Source organism: Chlamydomonas reinhardtii, chromosome 16, assembly GCF_000002595.2.
Source record: "Chlamydomonas reinhardtii strain CC-503 cw92 mt+ chromosome 16, whole genome shotgun sequence".
NCBI classification, from domain to species: domain Eukaryota; kingdom Viridiplantae; phylum Chlorophyta; class Chlorophyceae; order Chlamydomonadales; family Chlamydomonadaceae; genus Chlamydomonas; species Chlamydomonas reinhardtii.
Genome location: NC_057019.1, coordinates 6,355,089 through 6,381,809, shown reverse-complemented (window position 1 = coordinate 6,381,809; position 26,721 = coordinate 6,355,089). Strand labels below are relative to the sequence as shown.

Below are 26,721 nucleotides of genomic sequence, written 5' to 3'. Positions count from 1 at the left end.
CGTCAATACTATACATGCGAATCGCAGCAAATCTTCACTCAGTTGAATGTATCTACCTAGTTTCGCTTCTCGCTCAAGCGAGCTGCAGCCGACGTCAGTGGCTTTGCCCTCATAGTTTTCACAGCTATCCTTTGCTCTGACATTTGAAGTAGATAACGCGCGCCTACAAGTCTGCGGAAGCCGCTGCCGGCGCGGCAATTAGAAGCCGAGCAGTCTTCGTGTTATTCAACGATGTCCACTCGCAAGCAATATGCTTGCGATTTAGCTTGTAGACTAGTTCAGGACCAGTATGGTGACGCCGTCGGGGTAAGTCAGTGCAATTGCGGGTACCGGCTGCTGAAGCAGCTGGGCCCGCCAGGGCAAGCCAGCGCAAATGGTATCTCCTGTTTCATGTGAAACACTATTTGTTCGCACGAGAGAAGCGTTGTCGCTTTGCACCACACCCAGCACCCCTGCCCGGCACACACCCGTACCCGGCACGCTGCGCACCGCGCAGAAAGTCTTCAAGCTGCTGGTCTCGAAGGGCCAGCTGCAGCTCGGCGACATCGTGCGCGGCACAAGCATGAACCCCAACATTGTGAAGCAGGCACTGCTCATCCTCATCCAGCAGAACTGCATCAACTCCTATCTGCAGGTGCGGCAAGGAAGGTTGGGAGTGGACTCCCGGATGCAGGCCGGACGCTGCAAACGGCCTATTCCTGTCCGCGTGCCTATCCGGCCGGGGTTAGACGTGGGTGGGGGGGGAGATTAACACAGCACGGCATTTCATGGGGCTGGTCACGTAGCCCGGCAGCCTCTGACTAGGGGCTGCTTTTTGGCGCTGCAGCTCGCGACTGAGCGGCTCATTCTGCTACATCCGGGTACCGCGGCACGCATCAGAGACACACGGCACAGGCTCCCTCACACCAGGGGTTACCGTACACGGTACGCCCACCGCCACGCCCAAACACGCGTGCCAAACCCGCTTACCCAACCCCAAACACACTCTCCCGCGCAGCCCGGCGAGGAGACGCTGCGCGGCCCCCGCCCCAGCTTCTACCTGTACGAGGCCAACACGGACCGAGTGCTGCAGATCATCCGGTGAGCTGTGCGGGAAGGGGAGGTCGTAGATAACAGCCCAAACTACGGTAGCGGGGGGGGGGTTCTTAGATACTAGCCCAAACTAAACCAAACCCAATGCAATAGAGCGCAGAGAGGAGGAGAGGGGGGGGGCAGGGGGCGGGGGTTGTAAATACCAGCCCAAACTAAACCAAAACCAGCGGGGGGGCTGGGGACGGGGGGAGGGGGCGAATGTGGATGTGTGAGTAGAGAGGCGGCCGATTGAGGGTGAGTGGGTGCTTGGGTGGGCTGAGAGCCTGAGAGGCTTAACCAGCCTGGAACCCCTGGCTTTGCACTAAGCCGCCCCACCCCTCCGCACCGTGCCTCCGCACCCTGCCCTGCTGCCCTCCGCCTCCTTCGCCTGCAGGCACCCGCGCTTCCTGCTGCACATCAAGGACGAGGCGGGCGAGGTGGCGGAGGCGGTCATCGCGCAGCTGCTGCAGGTGAGGGGGGGGGGGGCGGCTGGCGGCTGGCGGGGGGCGGGGGGCGGGGGGCGTCACGTGGGGTGGCGTGGGGGACGGCGGGGGCCGGCGCCTGGGGAACCCGGGAGCCTGGAGCGGGAGGGGCGGGGGGCTGCCCATGCTGAACCCTGTTGGGTGGCTGCGGCGGTTGTTCGGACCGGAAGGATCGGTGTGCTCCCCGGGGCGCCGACAAGCCCCCCTCATTTGCCCTGGTCCTCTTGGCCCACCGGGTTGGTGTGCTGTGCCTGCGCTGTGCTGTGCTGTGCTGCGTTCGCAGGAGGGGCGTTTGCGGTGAGTCCCACAGCGGCGGGCAGCTCGGCGGTCTGTCGCGGCTGCAGGGCCCTCTAGCTGTTGCCCCATCCGAAGCGCCGTACTCGCTGTGTTGGATCACACGACTTACATGTTGGTATGTTGGTATGTCCATGCATGTGTGTTTGCATGCTTGTGTGAATGTGGCTGTGTGTGTGTACACATGTGTGCCTGTGCAGCATGGACCAGGTGTTGGGCAGTGTGGCGGCGCGGCTGGGCAAGGCCCTGGACAAGGAGACGCGCGACAGCATCAGCAACACCTTCATCAGCCTGGTGCAGGTGGGCAGCAGCCAGGGGGGGTAGGGGGTAGGGGGTATAGGAAGGAGGGAGGAGGGAGGAGGGAGGAGGGAGGAGGGAGGAGGGAGGAGGGAGGAGGGAGGAGGGAGGAGGGAGGAGGGAGGAGGGAGGAGGGAGGAGGGAGGAGGGAGGAGGGAGGAGGGAGGAACGGCGCCAGCGGCCACACCTTTCACCACCGCCTATCGCCACAAGCCCACACCCACACGCCCACGCAAGCCCATACACCCCCTGCCTACGCCTTCACTTATTAATTAATCATGAATGTACCCCCCCCCCCCCGCACGCCCCCGCACAGGCGCACTACGTGGAGCGGTCGCCGCCTTGCAGCCTGCCGCCGCCCGCGGTGCGGCCGCACCCCAACAGCGTGCGTACACGCAAGGCCAAGTCAGGTAGGTGGCTGCACTGGTGTGTGCTTACGCGGGGGAGCTGCAAGGTTTAAACATTGGGAACTGGATACTGGATGCCCGAGCCCAAAGCAATTGTAGGCCCGGGGGGTGGAACTGTGTGCGCGGGCAACCCCACCAGCACCCGTTGCCGTCTCCCAACTTATTCGTGCCTGCTGCCCCCGTCATCCTCCTTGTCCCGCACACCCTTAACAACGCGTCTACTATGCTACTGTACCTGGCTACGCCTTCACTTCTTAATTAATCATGAATGTAACCCTCCGCCGCAGCCGCCAGCAACACGGAGGGCTACGCGGCCGATCAGGCGGCGGCCCTCAAGTCCTTCGAGGAGCTCAGCTTCGAGAAGCAGAGGTTCAAGGTGAGGCGACTGGGGGAGGGAGGCTCAGGGAACGGGGGAGCAGGAGTTAACCGATTATGAGGAATGGAGTGTTAAATCACGAGTAGGGCTTGAAGGGGGATGCGGAGGGTGCCCGGGTGGGGGGGGGGCACACGGTGGGAGCCCGGGGGGGGGGGCGGGCACGTAGGGGTCCGGGCCAGGGGGCGTGGGAGTGAGGCTCTGTCTCGTGGGCCTGGAGGCTGTGGCTGGGGGGATGTCGGGGACACCGCCAAGTGCTTGCAGCGGCATGGGTCTTGTGTGTGTGTGTGTGTGTGTGTGTGTGTGTGTGTGTGCGCGCGCGTGTGTGCGTGTGTGTGTGTGTGTTTTGTGACTGAACCGCCGTACGGCGTGGCACGCCCTCGGCCCCCCCCGCCACACGCCACGCAGGTGCCCGCCGAGCTGGCTCTGGAGATGTTCATGTCGGACGTACCCGCGGCGGCAGCGGCGGCGGCGGCTGACGGCGCTGCGAATGGAGGCGGCAGCGGCGAGGGCAGTGGCGACGAGGAGGGGGATGAGCGCGCGGCCTCACCGGACGCGAAGATGGAGGACGCGGATGGGGCGGGCGAAAGCGCGGGCGGCAGTGGCGCGGGCGGCAGTGGCGCGGGCGGAGGTCGTGGCAGGAAGAAGCGCGCGGCCCCGGACGACGACGACGAGCTGGCCATCAAGATCACGGCGCCGGCCAAGAAGGCCAAGGTAAATGGTCCTTTTGCTTTGACACACGTTGCCGGCGATGCAGCTCCGGCGCTGCTGGCATGTGGCTGGCTCCGGATGACGCGTTCATTCCTCCAAACCCGCCCCTCCACCGCCTTGACCCCGGCGCAGATGCGTGCCGGCACGGCGCGCCCCGACGTGTCTGCGTCGCCTGGGTCCCAGAGCCCCACCCGCACCACCGGCGGCGGCGCGGGGGCGGGCCGCGCCGCCTCTCCCGGCTCCCCCGTGGCCGAGCCGGCGGTGGTGCTGTGGCGCGTCAACAACGACGAGTTCAACCGGCGCTTCAGGTGCGCGGCGTCGGCGTCGTCGCGTCCGGGCGCCGTGTTACCGTAGTTGGAATGGATTAAGAAGCAGATATAGAATGTCGCAGCTGTGTGTGTGTGTATGTATGTGTGTGTATTTGTGTGTGAATGGATAATGGCCCTTGTCTGGATTCCATCACCAGCCTGGCATGTCCAAAATGCTCAGCGGAACCACGCATGCGCGCCTCACGAGGCCACACACACCTGCGACTCACTAGGCCCCACACACGCGCCCGGCAGGCACCAGGCCATTGTGGGTCTGGTCCGCGAGAAGTTCGATGAGGACGCGGCGGGCGTGGTCAGTGCCATGCTGGCGGCGGGCAGGCCCTTCGAGAGCTCCGTCAAGGTGGGTGGCTGGGTGGGCGGGTGCGGGCATGCGGCGCTCAGATGGTGATGGTGGTGATGGGGTTGCGGGTAGTAAAGCGTGTGGTTTCGCGCGCGCGCGCGAGAGAGAGAGGGCGCCAAGCGCCATGTCCTCGCTCCTGCACGCACTGGCACGCGTGGCCGCACCCACCGCACCGCGTACGGGGCGTTGCTGCGCTGCCAGCGGAAGCACGCAGGGCCACACGTCCCCCAACTCACCGCCCCACTCGCCCCCCTCCACACTGACAGCTCCCTCCCTCCCTCGGTCTCTCTGTCCCCCTGTGTGTGTGTTGCCGCCTCCCGCCTCTGCCCCCCTGTCTGTGTGTTGCCCTGCCGCAGGAGGAGCGCAGTGTGCAGCTGAGCGAGGACGAGGTGGAGGCCACTGCACACAAGCTAGCCAACGCGGGTGCGTGTGTGTGTGTGTGTGTGTGTGTGTGTGTGTGTGTGTGTGATGGGGGAGGGTGTTTGCGGGGCTGTGCGGGGGTGGGGGGTTGGCTGGGGTTGAGGTGGTGTGGGGAGGGTGGTGCCGTACTGGCTGCCATACAGGGAGGGAGAGGGGCCAAGCACCCGCTGGGGCAGGGGCAGCGGAGGGGAAGCAGCGGAGGATTGGGATGACCGTGACAACGCCCCATATGCCGAGCAAACATACCTGCACTGACCCTGTCCTCTCTCTGCCCTTGCCGCCCGCCCCTGCCTCCATCCCTGCCGCCCCCGTACCCTCCGCCAGGCATCATCCCCAGCATGGCGGGTGTGTCGGTGTCGGGCGTGTTGCGCACCCTGGCCAACGACGGGTTCGAGATGTTCACACACGTGGGCACCGGGCCGCAGGTGGGGAGGGGCTGGGACAGGGGCCGTGGGCAGGGCCAGGGGCAGGGCCAGGGGCAGGGGCTCTCCAGATCGCAACATGGACAGCACAGGGCCCAGGCCCAGGCCTGGGCCCGGGACCTGGAGGGTGGTGAGTGTTCAGCTGCTGTGTCGTCTGCGCGGGGCAAAACGCAGCATACGCGGCAGCACGTCAGCGACCCACGTGCTGGAGCGAACTTGGTGCGTTACTGTCACGAGGACAAGCTCAGCCTCCGGCGGCGCTCGTTGCGCCACGCCTTACAGCGCTGCTCCTCCGGCCGTGAACCGCTCCTCCCACACACTGACTGATCGTGACCTCGTGTGCCCGCCCCACCTCTCACACGCGCCTGCAGGGCAGCGCCTCTTACGTGGTCAACTCCCAGCGCGTGATCGACCTCATCATGTGAGTGGTGCCGGCATACCGTGCGACCGCCACCATTGGCCGCAGCGACCTCCAGTTGCGGCCGCGCTCGTGCATGCATGCGAAGAAAGGATACAACAGCTGCTTTGGCCCCCCAGAGCCGCACGTACCGCAGACCGTCCTAGCACTGGCCGCACAAAGCCCGAGAGAAATCCAACTTCCTCGCTTGCGTTCGGTTCCATCGCCCGCCCCCTGCTGAGCCGTACGTCCCGATGTGGCTGCGGCAGCCACGCTGCAGCCCTCTCCGTCAGGGCCTCCACGCCCCCCACGTTCGCGGCACTGTGTGTGTGTGTGGCGCCCCGCAGGCTGAAGCAGACGGAGGCGGTGGTGAAGGCGCGGTTCGACGTGGCGGGGCTGCGCGTGTTCCGGCTGTTGGCGCTGCGGGGGCAGCTGGAGCAGAAGCAGGTGGGAGCGAGCGGGAGGCGTGGGGGGGGGCGGAGGGCCGGTGGGCCGGTGTGTGTGCCCAACGCCAACTAAACGCGGCAGTGCCCCTTGCCATCACCCTCTCTCCATCATGGCTGCGCCACGCCGCACGCTCGCACGCCACGCCACACCCTCCCATACCCTCCCTCACGCGCCCTCCCACACAACCCACCCTCCACGCGCCATCCTACGCAACCCTCCCTCACGCGCCCTCCCACACAACCCTCCCTCACGCGCCCTCCTACACAACCCTCCCTCACGCGCCCTCCTACACAACCCTCCCTCACCCGCACCTCCTCCCCCAGATCGCTGACCTGGCCATGCTGCCCGCCAAGGACACGCGCGAGCTGCTGTACCTCATGCTGCAGGGCGGCTTCGTCATGCTGCAGGTGCGCGGCGCGGCGGGGCGGTGCGGGGCGGCGCGGGGCGGCGTGGGGCGGCGCGGGGCGGCGGCAGGGGCGGCGGCAGGGGCGGCGGCAGGGGCGGCGGCAGGGGCGGCGGGGCGCCGGCAGGGGCGTGGGGGGGGGGGGGTGTCTCGAGGGCGGGAGGGGCTCTCCAGCACGTGCGTGTGGGCTTGCCCGCCCCTTGCAACCGCCATTGCCTTGGCGACGCGCTTGCTCACTGTGGGCTTACGTCACGACCCCCTCCTACTCCCACCCACAGGACATACCCAAGACCGCCGACCGCGCCCCCAGCCGCACCTTCTACACCTGGCGCGTCAACATGACCTCGCTCTCCGACTCCACCGCCGCGCAGTTGTACCGCTCCGCCGGCCGCGTTTGGCAGCGACTCCAGTTCGAGACGGAGAAGGAGAAGGACGTGAGTGCCCTGGGGAGGGGTTGCGCACAGGATGCGCTGTTTGTTTTGGTGTTGGTGTTTCTGCCGTCATTGTGGCCACAGGCCCAATTTGCGTTTGCTCCTGGACAGCCCTGCCCGCGGTGACCCCTAGCAGCGTCATTTCTCGCTCTCCTCAGCGCGTTCGCATTCTTGTGCTCGTTCTCCTTAGTTCCCTGGCCACATCCTCACGCCACTTGCCCTCCCTCTGGCACTACATCCCTCCCACACACGGGCAGCTGGTGGCGCTAATCGAGAGCGCCAAGGAGACACGCACCGTCAACTTCAACTTGACCACCGCGCAGCGCCAAGCGGTTGCCCGGCTGAAGCGCGTTAACGAGGTTATGGAGACCAGCCTGGCGCACCTTGACCAGATGATCGCGGTATTCAACGACTTTTAGTTAAATTGCTTCTAGAGCTGCTGTACAGATTTCTGCTTCTGTATACAGTAGCTTCTGTGGCTTGCGGTTGTGCTTTGCTAGGTAGTTGAGTCAGCTCCGCTGTTGCCGTTGCCGGTTTCTGTTTTTTATGGGTTCCAGCATATCTGGCGCAATGTGTGTGTGGAGCTGGATGTCGTTGTCGGGATGCAGAGTTCAAGGCGGCACGGCCCTGGCAGGTGGAGATAGCAGGGAGGTGGCAGGGCGGGGGCAGGGTGGTGGCGGGGTTTCCGCGTTTTCAGCCCCCCCTGCCGGGGGCTGTGTTGGTGGAACCCTGCCGTGCCATGCCTGATACCACCCCTGTGCAAGCATGGTCGCCTTTTGGGGGTGCGGTGCTCCCGCTGTGGCGGACTCTGAAAGATTGCTGGATCCTGCCTGACTCCGTCCTGGTCGGTGGGTGTGGTCCCTTGATCATGTCCCTATCCTTAGGATACCGGTGATGCAAATTAGCATACTGGTGTCAAAAACGTATTGACCAACCACTTAGAGGGAACGTCCTTGTTCTGTTGTAAAACGTTTGCCGATCGGGAGCCCAAGGAAGGTCGGAAACCAACGGACAGATATATGGACATGTAGCATAGTGTGTAACTACATGTTATGAGCAACTAGATGTTCATGGCTCGGGGCATTTTGAGTCTTGCGGTTGGACTCCTGCTTAAGATCAACACCTGCGCCTCCAGCGCCTTCCGTGCTGAGGATACGAATAATGAACCTGTAGCCATCAATTTAACCTGCATATGCCAAGGTTTTTGTGATAGGAGGCGTGACAACTATCTTCGGCCAAACGCAATAGCAACACGCGCAATAGCTAGCTCGAGCAGCGAGCATCTACGGGTTGTATTCAATGAAACTTGAGCAACAAAAGCAAAAACCGGCAGCGCCAAGGCCACGCTGGTCCTGTTGTCCGGTTGTCAATGGCACCTGTGCCCGGTGCCCATGTTCGTCGCTGTGCCCGTGTCACTCCGTGTCCACCGCTTGGGCCCTCACCATGCAGGCCACCAGGGCGGCTTCGCCCGCATCCCCGCCGCCTTCCATGTTCTTTGCATTGGGGCGAAGCCGTGGCCCCTGACTATGTTGTTGGGCAGGGATGTCCGGCATCGCCATGTATGGAGCCGCACGGCATCATTGCACGGAGGGACACTCTTATCCGTTTGGTTTGGTTACAAGCGCGTGCACTTCTGATGCGTATGCATGGGTGTGGTGCAGGAAGTGTGCACAGATATGTGCAGCTGCACATGTAGATGGTTTGGCCTCCTGGATTTGCGCTACTACTGCAGAGCCAAACAATGCATTCGAGATAGGCTGGCTTATGGCCGCCATGCCGAATGTCCATCCGCAACCATAGGCCCGTTACCCTGTAAAGAGCATAACAACAAGTGCAACGATAGGTCCATGGATGCATGGGGGGTTCATGCGTGCTTGGTGTGAGACGATGGACTAAGGGTGGATAGGAACCACAGGACACACACGACCGCACCAAACAAACTCATTTATCCACCTGCTTATTTCATGGCAGCTTCACCAACCGCCTATGTGTTCAAGGTTGTTTCCTTGCCGCGTCCGAGTCCCTCCGAGCAATATGGGAAGCAAAATCCAGGCACACGCACGCTCCTGCCTGGCACGATTTCACGCTCAAACCCGGATCCCAACGACGTCCAAAGCGCAGGCCTGAGCGCAGGCGCTGTCCGTAGCTCAGCACGGCAATATATATGCTACGTTCATTTTGTATATACTGATGTATATACTCAAAATATGATATACAACCCATGTAAGCAGCCGTTAACGCGTTGTAACCTGGTGTTGCGCCGGCGGGTATGGCCAGACACGCAGGTAGGTCTATCTGTCAGTCGCCGCTTCAAGCGTTGCAGTTGTTCCAAGTGGCGAGCTCGGTGGTGCCGACCAGCGTGGCCACAGCGGCGCTGCAGGCGGTGGGGGGCTTGCACGAGGGGCCGGGTCCCTTGTTGGTGGGCTGGTTGTTCCAGCCGGGGCGCTGGCCGTCGGGTGTGAGCATCAGGCGCCTGTGTGCGTGGGCGGAGGGGCGGGCGAGGTAGGGCCGGGTTATCAGCAGGAGGTACGGCAGGGGAAGTTGTTTGAGGCCCACCCCAGCCAATATTTCCGCGGCAGGAATTGCGGCTGTGTTGCGGCCACACACGTGTGCACGGGCACGAGTGGACACAGCACCTGTGGAAGTTGAGCTCCTCCTGGATGAGTGCGGCCTGATCGCGTTGGTCGCAGAAGCGCGCGTTCACGGTGTTGGTGAGGGTGGTGATCTGGGCCGTGATGCTGGCGAGCACGGCGTCCAGCTGCAAAGAATGATGACGGAGTGTCATGTACGTGATGAATGCTAAGTACGTAGTTGGAAGCGTGGCGTAGGTAGGGTGCGACATGGCCGGTCACGCGTCTGGTACGTGCATGCGGGAGCGAGCGCACAGCACACCGCACCACACACCTGGAAATGCTTGACCTACCCTAGCCTAGCTAATGACCGAGCTGCCCCCGAGGGGTAATTACAACCCCCCGCTCCCAACGTCCCCAGCCCCTCGGACCTACCTTGGCCAGCAGGATGGTCACGTCGTTGGCGAGGGTGGTGGTGATGTTGGTCAGCTCGTTGGCGATGGCGGTCTCAATGCGCACGTCGGTGGCGTTGATGGAATCCAGGATCGCCTTGGTGCCGTTGGCCAACAGCGCGGCCAGGTGGTTGCTGTTGTCAATGACGGTGTTCTTAACGTCGGTGGTGGAGGTGTCGATACGCTCATCAATCTCAATGTGGGCTGTGTGTGTGGGTGAAGGGGACGGGATGGTCACAACGGGATGCCGTGATAGCCAGGCAGGCAGTCGTGTAATGGGAGTAGCACAAGTGCATGCTGGGTACGCGAGACGGCGACACATGAGAAGAGTATGTGTGTGTGTGTGTGTGTGTGTGTGTGTGTGTGTGTGTGTGTGTGTGTGTGTGTGTGTGTGTGTGTGTGTGTGTGTGTGTGTGAGTGTGTGTGTGCACTCACTCTCGTTGAGCTGGTTGGAAATCTCGGTGGTGGTGTCAATGACCTTCTCCTGAATCTTGCCCTGGTTGTAGGTGATCACCTTGCTGTTCTGGTAAGCGGCCTGTGGATGGACACATCATGCGCCCAGAACCATGCATGGGGGCAAACGTCTCAGGGGTTTTGGTTTTGCACCCATACCGTACGGCTGGATCCACATGGGTGCCGCAGCAAGCAGATGCCCCCCAACCTGCCGTTGAAGCACGCGCACCTGGATCTCGGACGAGTCCACCAGACCATCAAGGAATTCGGCCTGCTCCGCGATGGTAGAGCAAGCCAGCTTGGCGGCTTGAGACACCTGAGGGTGGAGTGGGCGGGAAGGGGAGCAGCGTGTGTTTTGAAGCGTGGGCTGGGGCATAGGAGTGCATGACACACATGTATGTGGCGACTTGTAGATTCCAAGGAAGGTAAGCGTAGCTGCGTTGGCCAAGTGACCCACCATCTTGATGGCAGGGCACACGAACTCGGCGGGGATGGTCAGCAGGCTGGCGGTCTCTCCCACATACACCAGCGCACCGGCACCGGCCCACTCGCCAACGGTGAAGCCTGCGTTTGCGTTGCATGCAGCGTACATATCGTACGGGTCAATCGTGAGGGAAGCATCTCAGCAGTGTGCGTGCCTTCTTGCTGTCGCTGCATACCGTATTGCCTCGCCCCCTTCGCCCCACACGGCCGCCCACGCACCCTCGGCCTTAGTCATGTCGCAGGCACCGTCAATCACAATCGATGCGGCCTCAACAGCAGCGCACACAATCTTGTCGATGGCCACCGGCTTGGCGTTGGAGCGCGTGGTCAGCGCCAGGTCATTCACGACGCCAATGGGCCTGAGGGGGAGGCACAAGGGGGAGGCACAGCACGGTGAGATGCCAGCAGGGAAGCGGGGCTCACGTGGCTATGGGCGGCAAGCAAGACACACACGTGCGGCTGGGGCGCCACCGAATGGGCCGGGGAAGCCAGGGTGGGCCCATTGATTGATTGGATGCGGGAGGACCGACGGCGGGCGGATCGGCAATCACAACTAACTATGGTGCTGCGTACGGAGCTAGAACTGTCCTGCCAGTTGGGTGAGAGCTGAAGCAGCGAGGGCGGCATGGACAGAGACTGGACTACTCACTGGAGAGAGGCAATGTAGAAGCCGTAGGTGCTGTCGTACTCGGGTGCAGCGGCCTGGCAGATGCCGGTGGTGGCCTCGCAATCGCAATCCAGGCTGACGCCGCTAACGGGGCAGGAGCCCAGCTGGCGACTGCAGTCGTAAGGTGGCGGATTGTGTACGGTAGCAAGCGGATACCGCGTGAGTGTGGACATGAAGGCAGGCAAAAGCGCACCGCGCACCCTCTCGGTACCATCACTGGCGACACTTACCGGTGGCCGTTACCGTTTCCGTTGCCATTTCCGTTACCATTTCCGTTGCCATTTCCGTTGCCGTTGCCATTGCCATTTCCGTTGCCGTTGCCATTGCCATTACCATTGCCATTGCCATTGCCATTGCCGTTTCCATTGCCGTTGCTGGCACCGTTGCCACCAGGAACGTTGCCAATAGATTTGCCATTGCTCGTCTTGATCTGGGACGCTGCGAATAATGAAGGCCCGGGGTAGAAAGGGGCCGAGAGCGAGTCCCAGAACAACGTTGGAGAATGCACGCAGGCAAGACAGCACAACCAGCATGCGTAGGCCTTGGCGTGCTAGGTTGACATGAGCATGTGGAAATGTGTACGCGGTGCACGTGCCCCCGTCGGGCCGACCACTCCGCAGCTAAGCCATCCGCGTTTCCACTCACCATCGTACTTGCTACCCTTGCGCAGCTGCTGCGCAACGGAGATGGTGGTGGGACTGGTCGTGTGGCCACAGTAGGCATCGATCTGGTCGTCAGACAGGGTGGCACCTGCGGCATTGTACGGGGGCGGGCGTACACATGGACAAGGCAGGTGCATGAGGCCAAGGTTTCCTAGCAGCAGCATGCAGCAGTCGGTAAGCATACACAGGAGTGAAGACAGGAAACGTCGCCCGCCCGTACGGCGGTCCATGCTTCCTTGGCACAGCAGCAAATGCAGGAGGGTGAGACCACCATCGCTCACCGGCAAGGGTGGCGTGGTCATCCGCCATGCGGGTAGGGATGGTCTGGGGGACGCTGTTGCTGCCGCTGTTGCCGTTGCCGTTGCCGTTGCCGTTGCCGTTGCCGTTGCCGTTGCCACCGCTAGACCCTTGGAAGAGCCGGCGGCGACCGTTGTTGTTGCTGTTGCCACTTCCGCCGTAGACGCCGGGAACGGATCCGGAACCAGAGCCAGTGAGGGTGTTGGTGCAGGTGCGGAGGTCGGAGCAGGTCTGGGCGCGGCTGGACTCGTGCTTGGTCTTGGCATCGGAAATGACCTTAGAGGTATCGGCTGTGGGGAGGGAGTAGTGCAGCGGCGGGAAGGGCAGAAGGGAGGCGAAGCGGTAGGCACGGGCTGGAGGCACGTTGGGTGGCGCTAACGCGCGCAGATTGCATTATTGGTTACAAGAGGGACCCGCTGACGCAGTTCACGCGCGCAGGCAGCAGCTAGGGGCGAATACTGCTCAAACATGGCGTGGTGCAGGAGTTACTCACGCGTGGTGGGTCCGGTGCTGGTGGTGTGGCCGATGCCGCCGGAGAAGGTGTTGAAGCAGTGCTTGACACGCTGGCCGCGGCAGATTGTGGCCTGCGCAGGGAAGAAGAGGAGGGAAGCCGTGTGTTCAGGACACATGTTCTGCTGGCCTCGCACAAGCTTGGAAGAATTCAGGCTAGGGGTCTACACATGCAAAGGTAGCGGTCTTGTCTGGCGGGACGGGGCGCCATCATTGCGGACGTGCACAAATGCCCGAAGCGAATCTCGCCCTTCGGACAGACGAGCTAACACCCCACACGGCAGCATGCGTGCCGAGCCCAACCGCTTTGTTCACCAGTTGCCAGCTACGTTCCTCCCTCACCGGATCATCGCTCTTGCTGGACGTTACGGTGACCTGGCACACGGGCGTGGTGCCCGGGTCACACACCAGGTTGCCGCTGGCATCGCAAGAAATGCCGGTGCCGGTGATGGCGGTGTCGATGGCGCAGGCGGCGGTCTGGCCGGAAGCGCAAGTGGGCGTGCCACTCGAGTCACAGGTGGGAGTCGCAACGTTGCAAGTAACCGTGGTCTGCGCGCTTGCAGCGCTCAACAGGCAGAGGGCCGCCATGATAGCAGCAATAGCCGCGGCCGAAGCCTTGGTGCGCCTGTGGTGCGATGTGGATGCATGGCAGCCCAGAAGTGACGAACGCGGGGCAGCGCACATTTGTGCTGTTGGGAATAGCTGCAAGTAAGTTCTTAAATACCACGACACTCTACTTGCCTCATGCTTTCTGCGTGAAGGAGCAGGGGAGCAGCGCACGCCGCTCGTTGTCGCAGACGTGAAGTAAGACTAACGTGTCAGGACACGCGCGAGTAGACCCAGAGAAAGGCAGTACCTGAGACGATTGAAGCAAGCAGGAATTCAAGTATCAACTACCAAAGGGAGCCTGCAAAGAACTCGATTTATTGGTGCGTGAGCGGCCAACCGTCGTCAGTTCGTGATTGTGGATTGACTCCTCGAATGGCTGACTTGATCTTGAACGCATATACAAACAGTGGCTGCATACCATCGAAGCAACCAGCTCAAGTTGTTCGCTGGTGCTCAGCAGTACCGTAGTAGCGCGCGCAGGCCAGCCGTTGGTTTCGGCCAACCGCTCTCCGGTTCACGAACATGGAGATCGCAAACCCGACTTACGAATGATGCCGAACCGTTCGGGCGCTGTCTCGCACCGGTCTTGCGTGCGCCTGGTGCCTCCTGCTGTCTCCTGTGCCGGCGAAGCTGTTGAACGAAACTCCTTAAAGCCGGAGTACCTGCAGCTTCAAGCTAGCGGAACTCTCCTTGCTTGTCGTCCGCCGCCAGGGCGGGCTTGCATGTTCGGGAAGCGGCAAGAAGCGGGTCGAGAGCGGGTCCCAATGTAGGACCTCGGGCGAGATAGATTGGGCTATTCCGGGGGCGCATTCTCGCTGCGTGGGGTTGCATACGGTCCCCGAATCTGGCGAACTACCCCTTCTGCTGGCTTCGTGTGTCGGGTCTTGAGGGCATGTGGCTGCGGCGGTGGGGAACGGGCCGCTTCCGTGCCTTTGTAGCCTGGGCGCTGTTTCTGCCCAGCTCGCAGTCTCGAGACCCACTAGATAGCATGCTATACTGGCACTTGGGCCGCCAGGTATCAACACGGCCGGGCCACACGGTGGCCGGGCATCCAGCGTCCCCACGCCGCGCACAGCCCACGGACGGGCCCAGCGCCTGCGCGGCGGCCGCTTAAATGCCCGGGCCTGTGTATTTCACACCTGCGTCTATGCAGGCGTACTAGGAGCGCCCTGGCTGTGCACGGGTCGCTTACCTGGCGCGTGGGTGGGCATGTCGACATGTTCGGCGGGTCGGCATTTCGTTAGGATTCGGGCTACCCCCACTTCAAGGTAGCCCTTTCGCGCTCATTTGGGACCATCTCTATGAGAATAGGCAAATGGAGGAACCGACGCCTGGAAAGTGGCGACTTTTGGCCAGACCCTCAGCAGCTCGCGACTGAGCCCACCGCGCGAGAATTGCAAAAACAACTACTGACACTCGCCGCCATACTGTATCATGCTTGCGCAGGCTATACTGGCCGTACATGTGTATATATAAAATATCGTGCCACTCGCCAGCGCCACGACAAGGGTGTGCCAGGCCGCACTATGACACGCGGCCCTCGCTCGGCCAAGACTGGCTGAACCACGCCCGCCATGCCCCAAGCGTCATCCCCCCGCGCCCCCGGGCCCCCTCAAGCCTCCACACACATCCTTAGCGGCCCCCAGGGCCATGCGTCAGCCACGCAGATTGCATGCGGCCGCCCCTCGGGTGCGAGCAAGCCCGGGGGTGCGAGCAAGCCTACACACTGCGCCCGGAGCTGGCAGGGGCTGCCGCGGCCGACCACGCACGCCATCATGGCGTGGATGCCCTACATAGCGCCTGTGCATTGCGGCGCCGGCGGCTCGGGGCAGCCTAGAGCCGCCGGCGCGCACCAATCCGCTCGGCTCACCGTCTACCGCGGCCCACGACGCCGCATACGCAGCGCGTCCTCAGTCGCGGCCTGGGCGTGGGCTACGTCAAGGGGATGCTGCCCCGCTCCAAATGATGCCCAGAGACTGTCAGGTCGCGTGGGTATGCGCGAGCGGGCGGGGCAGGCAAGGCGTGTGCGGAGGCATGCAGGCTTCGTGTGTCGGGTCTTGAGGGCATGTGGCTGCGGCGGTGGGGAACGGGCCGCTTCCGTGCCTTGTAGCCTGTGCGCTGTTTCTGCCCAGCTCGCAGTCCCAAGACCCACTAGATAGCATGCTATACTGGCACTTGGGCCGCCAGGAATCAACACGGCCGGGCCACACGGTGGCCGGGCATCCGGCGTCCCCACGCCGCGCACAGCCCACGGACGGGCCCAGCGCCTGCGCGGCGGCCGCTTAAATGCCCAAGCCTGTGTATTTCACACCTGCGTCTGTGCAGGCGTACTAGGAGCGCCCTGGCTGTGCACGGGCCGCTTACCTGGCGCGTGGGTGGGCATGTCGACATGTTGGGCGGGTCGGCATTTCGTTAGGATTCGGGCTACCCCCACTTCAAGGTAGCCCTTTCGCGCTCATTTGGGACCATCTCTATGAGATTAGGCAAATGGAGGAACCGACGCCAGGAAAGTGGCGACTTTTGGCCAGACCCTCAGCGGCTCGCGACTGGGCCCGCCGCGCAAGAATTGCAAAAACAACTACTGACACTCGCCGCCATACTGTATCATGCTTGCGCATGCTATACTGGCCGTTATGTGTATATATAAAATATCGTGCCACTCGCCAGCGCCACGACAAGGGTGTGCCAGGCCGCGCGGCCCTCGCTCGGCCAAGACTGGCTGAACCACGCCCGCCATGCCCCAAGCGTCATCCCCCCGCGCCCCCGGGCCTCCTCATTCGTCGCTGGAAACCCGTCACTCGACCTGCTCGCGCTAAGCCCCTCCTGCCGCTGCCGCCACTCCTCGCCATGAGGCACTTGCTGTGCCTTTTCCATCTCCAGTGCCTCACTGTCAACCAACGGCCAACCCCACTTCCGCGTGAACAACCCACGAAAGGACCTCCCCATAAAACCCAGCCCCATTACACCTCGCCTCACGCGCCTCTAGGCGCCTCACACCCTTAGGATCTGCGTTTTGTTGCCGAAGCAGATTGCCACCCAGTCCGGCTGCGCGGAGCTCCACTGCAGCTGGTTCACCTGCAATTGTGATGGGGGATGCCGGTTGGGGCGCAACAAGGCCGGAGCAGCACCGGCAACGAACCCAGCCCAAACCGCAGGCCCTTCGGCGCCGCCCCTCCTCTTCGCCACCACCCACAGCACCCCCAATGCCCACGGAACACACCCCTCTTCTCGTCGCGCGAGCCCTTCTGACGCGCACGCCTTTCCAATGCACTCAACCAGCTGAAGCAAACTACACCGCTGTAACCCACGCCCTCCACCCTTCGCACCTCACCGACAGGATGGGTTCGCGGCTGGGTTTGGTGCATGCTTGCAAACACACATACACACACCTATCTCGTGTTATTTCTAACACACACACATGCACACACACTCTCTCCTGTGTTTCCTTGCTCTCTGACACACACACACACACACACACATCGTTTCGTTTTCTTCTTTCACACACATACACCCCCCCCCCACACACGCAAACACCAGAACCCCAGCCCCAAAGACCCAGTCCCCAGAAACCCCCCTTACCTCGCTGGCCGCTCCGTACGCCAGTATGGGGTCCAAGCTGACGTCACTGGCGCCGCCGCCCGCCGCCGCGTTGGCATTGTTGCCGCCGCCCACCGCCGACACATCCCAGATCAGCGCCTGTGCGTGGGTGGGCAGACGGGGTGCGAGGCAAGGGTTGCGTTGGGGCGAGCGCGAGGCGCGGGCTTTGCAGAGGTGGCCGGGCACCGGTGATGGGGCTGACGAAAACAGCTTCGGAAGCAGCCCGGCTTGGCTTGGCGGTCACACCAACGGAGAGGAGCTCGAGTACAAGCCACGCTGGAAATCCACCCCACGCCTGTTGTCTACTTCGCTACACTTCTCTGTACCAATCCTTGCAACCCCCAACCACCGCACACAACCACACACGCTGCCTGCCCCATTCCGCCACCCCTTGTGCACACCTGTGAGTCGTCCCCGGCGGTGCAGATGTGTTGGGCCGAGTGCGGTGCCCAGGCCAAGGCGTTGACCGGCGCCTGTGAGGAAACAGCGGCACAGAGCACAGCAAATGAAAGGTCCCGCAACTCCAATAACACAACACAATCCGTTTCACCTCGCAAAACCCAGCGCCTTTCAACTGCAAGTGCTGGGCCCCCTCCGAGACCCCGCGACTGGCTCCAATCGACAATCGCCCGCACTGCCATCGCTCTGTCTTTGCTCCTTCCCCTGCCGTAACCCTGGCAGCTAGAAACCAACCAACCCACCCACCCACCGCCGCCGCCCTGCACACAACCGCTCCGCCGCCTCGCACCTGGTGCCTGCACAGCTCCGCCACGGGCAGGGTGGGGTAGCGGATGTCCAGGATGACCACCTTGGGCGAGTCCTGCAGGCGAGGCGAGGAGATGGATGGGCCACGAAAGACAGAGCGCAAAGGGCGGATGTGGTGGAGAGGGAGAGAGGGAAAGGGGCTGAGCCAGCATGACACATACCGCCATCACCACCACCATGCCGCCAGTGACAGCAATGCACTCGCGCGACTGGCGACGCAGCAAACGCTTGCGCTCCACGTTTGCGCTCGCCTGCCGCCACCGCGTGCAGCTGTCAGTGCCGCACTGAGGCGCCCGCCGCGTTAGCCCTGTTGCTGATCCCCCCCCCCACCCACACACCCTGATGTTCGCTTCAAACCGCCACCTGATCACATCAACGGTCCCGCTCTCCAAATCGTGAATTGTTCCTGCCTGTCTTGCCAACGGCCAATGGCTGCCAAGCGCAAATGCCACCAGCTGCTACACACACACACACATATACACACACACACACATACATATACCCAGCCGCCGCACACCTGCAGTATGGTGGCCATGTAGCGGGGGTCCTGCCGGTTCCAGCCCAGGCGCAGCAGCGGCGTGTCGGGCTGCGGGCTCTCGTAGATGATGGTCGAGTGCTCCTTGTCGCTGCGGCGAGGGGGAGGAGGAGATGGGGGATGCGGGGCGGGAGGAAGGGCGGGATGGGAGTGGCTCGGGACCCGTGCGGACATGGGCTGGGACTGGGAATGTCGGAGTTTGACCAGCAGTCCACCCGCCACGTGCCACGTGCCACCCGCCCGACAGGCCTGGCAGCAGCCACGACCCCCCATGCGCCGTAGACACGAACCCCGTACCACGCAGGCGCACGCCTTTCAGCCCCCTCCCCGCGCGCACCCACGCCTGCCCTACATCTTCGTGTGTCATGGTTGCTTTTAGGTGAACCACCTCGCCATCCCCCGCCAGCGCTCCAAAACTGTGATCATAACATGAAAAGGCCTCCCTCCCGCCCGGCCCCCCATCCCGATGCCCTCCCTCCCTCCCTCCCGCCCTCTCGCCCCCCCTCCGCTCACCGCAGGTCGAACACGCGCACGCTGCCGTCCGCGCTGACGGTGGCGAACACGCCCAGCCCACCCCAGGCTATGTCGTACACCTCCCGGTCGTGCGCGATGAGCTGCGTGTCCACCTCGCCTTTCTGCAGGTGGGGGAGAGGAGGGGGTGGTGGGGAGATGGGTTACTACATTCATAATAAACCAAGAAGTGAAGTTGTAGCCAGGCACAGTGGCACAGCAACCGCGTCGTTGCCGGCGGGGGTTGCAAGGATTGGTACAGAGAAGTGTAGCGAAGTAGACAGCAGGTGCCGGCGGGGGAGGAGGTGGGGGAGGAGCTTGGCAGGGCTCCGAAGACGAGGGGTGGGGCGGGGGAGGTTTACCTTCATGACTAGCTAAGGGGGGGGGTACTGGCATGGCTTGCTGGGCGATGGGGGGGGGCGGTGGAGGCGTAAGGCACAGAGGACGCACACAGCCGCGGTGAGCGACTGCAGGTCACTCCAGGGAGGTGAGACGTTAAGCAAGGGCGGACGAAACGCCGCCACCACCACCAGCCTCCATCCCACGCCACACGCCACACGCCGCACGCCGCCATCCGCGCCGCACCTCGATGTCCCAGATGGTGCAGGTGGTGTCGATGGAGGAGGTGCCCAGGCGCTTGGGGTCGGCCTCGTTCCAGTCGAAGGACGTGAGTGGCGCCGAGAACTCCGACTGCTTGTTCTGCGAGGTGCGAGAACGTTGATGCGGGTTTGGGCGGTTTGTTTGAAGGGTTCGTGGGTGTGCAAACAGTTGTGACCGTAGATTTGGATGGGCTTGCAGCGTGAGCGCAGCTGCCGCTCTGATGAGTTCGCGCAACCCGCCCAACCCTCCTCACACCCGGGTCCGAACCCCACATTGTGATCGCCCACACACACATACACACAACCCCACAACCTATGCAGGCACGCGACACGCAGCCCCCATGACGGCACACGGCCCGCACACACCACCGCAACACAGATCACGCAGCGCACACACTGCCCTGCCCGTTTGCCTTCCCATGTGCCCCCTAACACTAACATGACAGCGTACACAGCGCAAACGCGCGCCCCGCACGCCGCTCACGTTGTTAAGCAGTGACCGCAGCTGAACGCCGCGTCCGCCCGGCCCGCTGCCGCTCTCCTCGCCCTCCGAGCCGTCACACACACGCCAGATGCGTAGCGCCTCCCCTGTGTGGTGGTTGTGTGTGCACGTGTGTGTGTGCGTGTGTGTGTGTGTGTGTGTGTGTGTGTGTTGGCGGGTAATCCGTGTAAACCGGCCGAAGCAGGTGCATGTACCAGCCCAGACGTGTGTGCGGCTTGTGTCAGACACATAACGGCAGTGTTACCAAGTGCAGCACTGCTGCCAGCCCGGCCACTTGTACCTGCGCCAGACATCTCGAACAATCCCCCAACCCACATCCCATCCCTGACCGCCGCCACCACCACCACCACGACCGCCGCCACCACCACCACCACCACCGCCACAGCCCCGCCGCACCTGTGGTCGCCAACAGGTCGGGCCGACAGCCCTCGCGGTCCGGCATCCACATGAGCTTGGTGGCCGGGTAGTCGTGCGGGAAGCGCAGCCCGGGGTCCGCCCGCAGCTCGTCCGACTCGTCGTCCACTGGGGCAGGCGGGGGGCGGGGGGGAGGCGGGGAGCGGGGAGGCGGGGAGGCGGGGAAGTGGAGCAGTGTGGGGTGGGCAAGGCCAAGACACACTCCCTCTGTGCCGAACGATGTGCTTATCTCCGGCTGTACTCTACAGCTCCACTTCATACCCCCGTAACAGTGTAACTGCCGTCCGCAATCCCCATGTTACTCAATCGCCCCGTGTGCGCCTGGACTCACGCGACACAATGTCAACATAGTTGGTGACGTCCTCCCGGAATGAAGCAACGCCCAGTCGGAAGCGCTTGTCCCGCCGTACCTGTGGTAGGTATGGTTGCGGGTGCGGGTGTGCAGGGTTGTGCGGGGTGTAGGTGTGGGTCATGGGCAAGTTAGCGGGTGCAGGCGAGTGTGGGTGTGTGAGCACGTGGTGGCACAGCAGAGGCATGCTTGCAGAATGTTACTGCCATCGCCATCCCACAGCCCCGGCCCTCTGGCACGCCAATTTGTCGTACAGCGAGTCAGCAATCGTCGGCAGCCCCGAGGGCAGTCAGGTGTAGGCAGGGGCGGCGGCCGCCACGCCACGCGCTGCTTGGCATCCCCGCCCTCTGCTCTGCCTCTCCACAGCGCCCCTTGGCTCATGGCATTCAAGCCAGTGCAGTCCGCAAGGACGTTTGCCGCGACACAGTCCTATCCACCCAAACAAAGCGGCAGGGTCTGCAGACGGCGCCGGGCCTCCCGCCTTCCCAAGCCCCGTCCCCAGCAGCCCAGCGAGCGCCCGTCATAGCCGTGCCCGAGGGCAACTCACGCTCCAGTTCATGGCGTACACCGGGTCCGGTGCCACATATGTATAAACCTCCTGCCGCTCGCGCTTGTCGCTCGCGCTCATGGTGCCCAAACTTCCAGAAGTCCGCCCTGGGCCGCTTTATCCTCTCCTGAACTAAACGAAATTTATGCTAGTCTCTATTGCAGCCATCTATACAGTCCTCAGTTGGACCTGCAAGACTCCCGCCAGCCATGTCGCGTGCATCAGGTGTGCAACAGAGATTTGGTAAACAGAAATCTTGTTGATACTGAATGAAATTGCTAGAAGGGGCCAGGGCTTGAGCGGAGTCAGTCGAGCGAGATTCGGTTGCGAGCTCTGTGCGTGTGCGGCTTCTGTTCTGGAGCAGTGAACGTGTACAGTATCTCTGTATATATCTAGTGGATGCACTGGAACCAGCCAATAATCAAAGATGACACGCCAGCCCCTGCACCCTCCCATGCTCCAGCATTCCTCTAGGCTTCAACACACGCCATTGAATTCCTACAAATGCAACATGCTCCATCTGTATGGCGCATCGGATGGTCATGTAGCACTCAATAACTGGCTAAACCGGTATTAAAAAACGGCACACCTGCAGGTGTGCTGCCATCTTGCACAGCAAGGCCTCCCGCTCTTGCCCTGCACACAATCTATAACGCAGCCCTGCCACAGTGCCACCAGCGCGTGCTCCCTGCCACATAAAACCCCGTGGCTCTGACGCTATCGCCCTGCATGCTCAGTGCAATGCCATTGCCGGCCCTGTCACCTACGATGCCCTGACCCTGCTGCTAGTGTACATACACATCGCGCGCAAGCCTGTGCCGATTCAGCTCCCAGCACTGCTGCCGCCAACCTGTCAGACCAGACGCCCGCAGCCTCACGCCCTGCAGCGCTGCAGCCTCGGCTACAGCCACCTGCTCCTGCCCTCCTCCGCTGCAGCTACAGCCGAGCACGTGGCGCCATGGTGAGCAGGACTTTGCCGCGCACCCGCCGGTCCAGAATCACCTGGAACGCCTCCGTCACTCGCTCCAGAGGGAACCTGCGGAGCAGCGGGGTTGGGACGTCGGAGGGTTGGACCAAGAACACCAGAGTATCGGTGCTACGGGCTGTGGCGGCCTGCTTGTTGCCTGCGAGCCCACTGCTTTGGTGTAAGGCGGGGGCGCAGCCATCCTGGCGCCGCTGACCAGTCGGCGAGTCCTCTGTACCCCCTTTCCGGTTCCTCACTCCTGACCTGCACCGCCGCAGCCCCCCCCAACGACCCCAGGTCCGGCGGACACCGCCGTTACCCACAAGCTCCCAGCGCCACAGCCCCCTGCCCTGCCCCAGTGCGCTCCCACCCACCTCGCGAACACCTCCACGCGCAGCTTGCCCTGGCCAAACCACTCCAGCACTTGGCGCATGGAGTCTGCCAGCACACGCGGCTGGTGCATCATGTAGGAGCCCCTGCAGGCAGGCCGCCAGGCGGGCGGCAGATACCGGTATCAGCCCATTTAATCAGCCCATTTAATTTAATCAAAGCCCATGCAAAAGAGCGACGAGAGGACGGGAGACGAGGCGGCGACAGCAGGTCGGCAATCGGTCAGGGCAGGCCCATCCTAGGAGAGTGAGAAGGGTGGATTGACGAGAGCGGCGCGGCAGAGCGGCAGGCACGCAATTCACTGTTGCTCGAGCTGGAGGTCATGTCAGGGTATCCCTGCAAGCCTCGCTTACCAGAACACGCCGTGCATGGTTGTGTTCTTCACCAGCAGCAGGTTGGCTGGCACCTGCAGCCGCGGACAGCCATGTAAACGCAAGTCAAGCCGATTTGTACAGTGGCTCCGTCGCGCTACAACCACAATGTGGACAGCTCAATGCTCGCTAGCCGCGCCCTATGCACAGGTCAGTAGCCTGGCGCCCCATCCCCATGTAGCCCGCCGCCGCCTGCCACCACCACCACCACCACCACCACCACCACCACCACCACCACCACCACCACCACCACCACCACCACCACCACCACCACCACCACCACCACCACCACCACCACCACCACCACCACCACCACCACCACCACCACCACCACCACCACCACCACCACCACCACCACCACCACCACCACCGGTACGCCAACACCCACACCCACAGCCACACCCACAGCGACAGCTATTTCCACAGCCACAGTCGCAACCACAGCCACAGTCACAACCACGGCCACAGCCACACCTTAGGTATGTCGCCGCTGGCGAATCCGATGACCAGGTACTGCGCGCCCCAGGCCACACACTTGAGCGCCTCAAACAGCTGGGAGCCGCCCACAGGGTCAAACACAACATCAACGCCTGTGCTCGTGAGATTGCAAGGGGTACGACGTTCGTGCGTGTGGTTGGTCAAGGTTCGAGGCCCAGAGACAAGGAGTATGATCCCGAGGGCTGCGACAAGGCAGTTGGTGCGGAGGGTTGCTGGAAGAGATGGAACGTCCAGTGGCCCCAGTACTGAGGACCTTCCCTCCCAGGCTCCCACCCATAAGCACTGACCCCGGCCACTCGGTTCAGTGTCCATTTTAACTACCCTCACTCGCCTTCCCTAACCGCTCCCCGCCCTTGCACCCACCCTTGGGCGCCGCCTGCTTGATGGCCTTGTGCAGCGGCGTCTTGGCCGCCGCCGCCGCCTCGCTGTCAACCACCGCGTCAGCGCCCTGGCCCCGCAGGAAGTCGGCCTTGGCGGCGCCGCCGGCCACCGCCACCACGCGGGCACCCGCCAGCTTGGCTAGCTGCAGCGCCGCCACGCCCACGCCGCCTGCGGCGCCCAGCACGAGCACCGTCTGGCCTGTGGGTGGTGTTGGGGGCGGTTGGGGGTGCCTTGAGGGGGCAGCTCGGGGGGGTTGGGGAGTGGGAGGGGGTTTATAGACACCAGCCCAAACCAAACCGAACCCAACGCAAAAGAGCTGGGGGCTGGGGGTACTTCATTCCGCTCCTAAAGTGGTGGGGTAGTGCTGGGTTGGGTGTGGAGGGCAGGGGGCCCCCAGAGAAGCGGGACAGTGCCAGTGCTTCGGCAGGGGAACGGGCTGAGCGGGAGGACTCAGGCCGAGGTCTTGCGGCTGCACCGGCACGCGTGCACCAGCCAGCGCGACAGGCGGGACGCACCTGGCTTCAGTTGCGCGCGGTGCCGTAGTGACACGTCAGCCGTGCCGTACACGATGGGGATGGCGGCGGCATCCTCCAGCGCCAGACCCTCTGCACGGTCCCATGAGAACCGCAGTAGGCGCGTGCTCAGGAGTCAGCGCGAGTGTCACAGGAACGCACAGGGAAAAGGGTCGACAGGGCGCGTGCGTTGGGGTGCACGGCCAATAACTACCATCGAAGCTGGCATCGAGATGTCCCATGCGTGCTAGCCTATGTCCGCATGCCCCGCATTGCCGGGCGCTGCATGGATTGCTGGATTGCTGGTGGCGGTCTGAGCTGCGGGCGGGCCACTCACCTGGCACCCTCCAGGCCGCTGGCGCCGGCACCACCGCCTGCTCCGCGAACGCGCCGGTCTGCCGCACAGCACACACCTGCAGCCGCGACGCGACATGCGCAGGAAACGCCATGAGGAGGTGCTGACGGGGCGCTTGCAGTGTGACACTGGTGCCGCCTGGGCGCGGCAGAGCGCTGCCTGCAAATGTAACAACTTCTATGAAGGGAGCGTGGGAGGCACTGACACTGTACACCATGCGGTGCGAAGCAAACAAGCTCATGAGCGCCATGGCCGTGCGAGGTATCCTCTCCGAGCGCTAACCCCCGCGCTCCTTGCAACCGTAGCCCACACGTCCACATAGCATTGGGCCCTCACCTTGTCGCCCACTCGCAGCGACTTGACCCCGCTTGCCACCTCCGTCACCACGCCGGAGACCTCGGAGCCGGGAATGAAGGGCAGCTTGGGTTTGTCCTGGTACCCACCCTGTGATGAGTGAGACCAAGCAAGGTGGCCACTTGGCCGAAGCGCGTGCGCAGGCGTGCGTGACAGCGGGATACGTTTGTCTGCATGCTTGCGCTTTGGAAAGTCATTAGGCTGCCTGCTTAGTTTGCTGTGGGGCACCGTCATGGATCTGCCAGATCTCGTCCCGTTCCGCCTCCCCTTCCAGCCTCCCCTTCGCCCTCCCTTCCGCCTCCCCTTCCCTCTCCCCTTCCAGCCTTCCCCCTGCCCTTGCCCCCTCCCCTTCCCCCTCCCCTTCCCCCTCCCCTTCCCGAGGCAGAGTATCCAGGCCAAATGAATCATGTTGGTTGGTTTTTGCGTCTATGTTGGGCCAAATGAGCGTAAGCGTGAAGAGGTTCTTGAGACTCAGGTGTGCTCAGTTGTGTTAAATTGTTGCATTGCCATGTCTGTGCTCATACTTATGATTACATAACATAATCAAGGAAGGCTGCCTGTTGAGTTTGCGCTGCGGCAACCGTCATGGATGGGCCACCTTTGCAGCCTTGGCCTCCTACCTTAATTTGTAGTGCGTCGGGGAAGTTCAGGCTTGCAGCGGCTACTTGCACGCGCACATGACCATCGGGCAATTTGGGCTCGGGCAGTTCCTTGAGCGCCAGACAGCCCGTCCCCAGCGGCGACCTCGCATCTCCCAATCCCTCGCAAACGATGGCTTTCATCGTTGCGTCGCGGCAGCTCGCTAGCGCGACTTGCGGTCTACAACTAGCAAAAGCGATCGTTGGCTAGCGTAGCTTAAGAAGATTGGACGTGTGCAGCAAATTCGTATGTCCTTTAGCGCACCCAACATTGGTGGGGGCTCGCAAAAATAAGTTGCCCAAGATCAGACGGGTCGACATGGACACACCGGTTACTGTGAGTCATGCTGGGGCCCGTCTAAGTCAGCAACCGTACGGCTCCGCGGGAAACGGCATGGCGTGGGGTTTGTAAACGCGAGAGGAGGCCAGGGGGGCTGGCGTACTGGTAAAGAAGGCCTGGGACCGCATTTGCGCACAGCATGGATGACTATCTCCCCTGGCTGTCACGGCCGACACCACTCGACGCAAGCCCTGCCTGATGTTGCGGAACCTTTTATTGACTATGTGCACAAGTGTCGTAATGGCAGCCTTCCCTGCTACCATGGGAGAAGGATAATCCGGGCATACTGGCTAGGGCCACGCGGGTACCACTCTGGTCATTTGCTGTGTCCAAACTTTGACAGCCTGGTAGACCCAACAGGTATCATCTGACCAGGCCGCCAGCATACCTACGGCTTCGTCTCGTCTATCCGGCTACTATGGTGCGGAGCTACGAGGAGGCGACCTGAAAGGCCGTACGGCTGCAGCCGTGCATGGGGTGTGCAATGGGACACGCAAATATTTTCGTCGTGAAAACTAAAAGCGTGATAGCGTGACGGATGGCGTACGCACAGTGTATGCAGGATACGCAATC

General features: G+C 62.7%; 4 protein-coding genes across 4 annotated transcripts; 1 reads left to right on the top strand and 3 right to left on the bottom strand.

Moving 5' to 3' along the window:
• The first annotated feature begins 34 nt into the window (after positions 1-34).
• On the top strand, positions 35-7,879 carry CHLRE_16g673900v5 (uncharacterized protein). Its single transcript, XM_043071227.1, has 18 exons — positions 35-306; positions 497-634; positions 998-1,080; positions 1,466-1,541; positions 1,837-1,850; positions 2,048-2,147; positions 2,461-2,554; positions 2,839-2,927; positions 3,333-3,638; positions 3,768-3,943; positions 4,199-4,304; positions 4,661-4,727; positions 5,049-5,149; positions 5,518-5,567; positions 5,891-5,990; positions 6,314-6,397; positions 6,672-6,827; positions 7,082-7,879. The coding sequence occupies exons 1-18, from the start codon at positions 232-234 to the stop codon at positions 7,241-7,243; spliced, it is 1,977 nt and encodes a 658-aa protein (XP_042916139.1). The 5' UTR covers positions 35-231; the 3' UTR covers positions 7,244-7,879.
• A 43-nt stretch (positions 7,880-7,922) lies between these two features.
• On the bottom strand, positions 7,923-14,294 carry CHLRE_16g673950v5 (uncharacterized protein). The gene is made up of 14 exons (XM_043071228.1): positions 13,660-14,294; positions 13,261-13,543; positions 12,902-12,992; positions 12,393-12,698; positions 12,095-12,199; positions 11,680-11,887; positions 11,432-11,560; positions 11,002-11,141; positions 10,757-10,863; positions 10,529-10,615; positions 10,282-10,381; positions 9,830-10,050; positions 9,461-9,582; positions 7,923-9,297 (listed from the first exon to the last, which is right to left on the bottom strand). The coding sequence occupies exons 2-14, from the start codon at positions 13,504-13,506 to the stop codon at positions 9,135-9,137; spliced, it is 2,025 nt and encodes a 674-aa protein (XP_042916138.1). The 5' UTR covers positions 13,507-13,543; positions 13,660-14,294; the 3' UTR covers positions 7,923-9,134.
• Positions 14,295-16,059: 1,765 nt separating this feature from the next.
• CHLRE_16g674000v5 (uncharacterized protein) lies at positions 16,060-21,664 on the bottom strand. The gene is made up of 11 exons (XM_043071230.1): positions 21,346-21,664; positions 20,781-20,859; positions 20,432-20,557; positions 20,018-20,121; positions 19,520-19,633; positions 18,938-19,059; positions 18,407-18,515; positions 17,873-17,944; positions 17,526-17,597; positions 17,107-17,223; positions 16,060-16,602 (listed from the first exon to the last, which is right to left on the bottom strand). Exons 1-11 carry the CDS (start codon positions 21,424-21,426, stop codon positions 16,519-16,521), a joined length of 1,080 nt encoding a protein of 359 aa, XP_042916137.1. The 5' UTR covers positions 21,427-21,664; the 3' UTR covers positions 16,060-16,518.
• A 48-nt stretch (positions 21,665-21,712) lies between these two features.
• On the bottom strand, positions 21,713-26,114 carry CHLRE_16g674050v5 (uncharacterized protein). Its single transcript, XM_043071231.1, has 9 exons — positions 25,791-26,114; positions 25,153-25,260; positions 24,799-24,874; positions 24,465-24,554; positions 23,932-24,147; positions 23,545-23,660; positions 23,053-23,105; positions 22,684-22,785; positions 21,713-22,381 (listed from the first exon to the last, which is right to left on the bottom strand). Exons 1-9 carry the CDS (start codon positions 25,950-25,952, stop codon positions 22,282-22,284), a joined length of 1,023 nt encoding a protein of 340 aa, XP_042916136.1. The 5' UTR covers positions 25,953-26,114; the 3' UTR covers positions 21,713-22,281.
• Between the last annotated feature and the right edge of the window lie 607 nt (positions 26,115-26,721).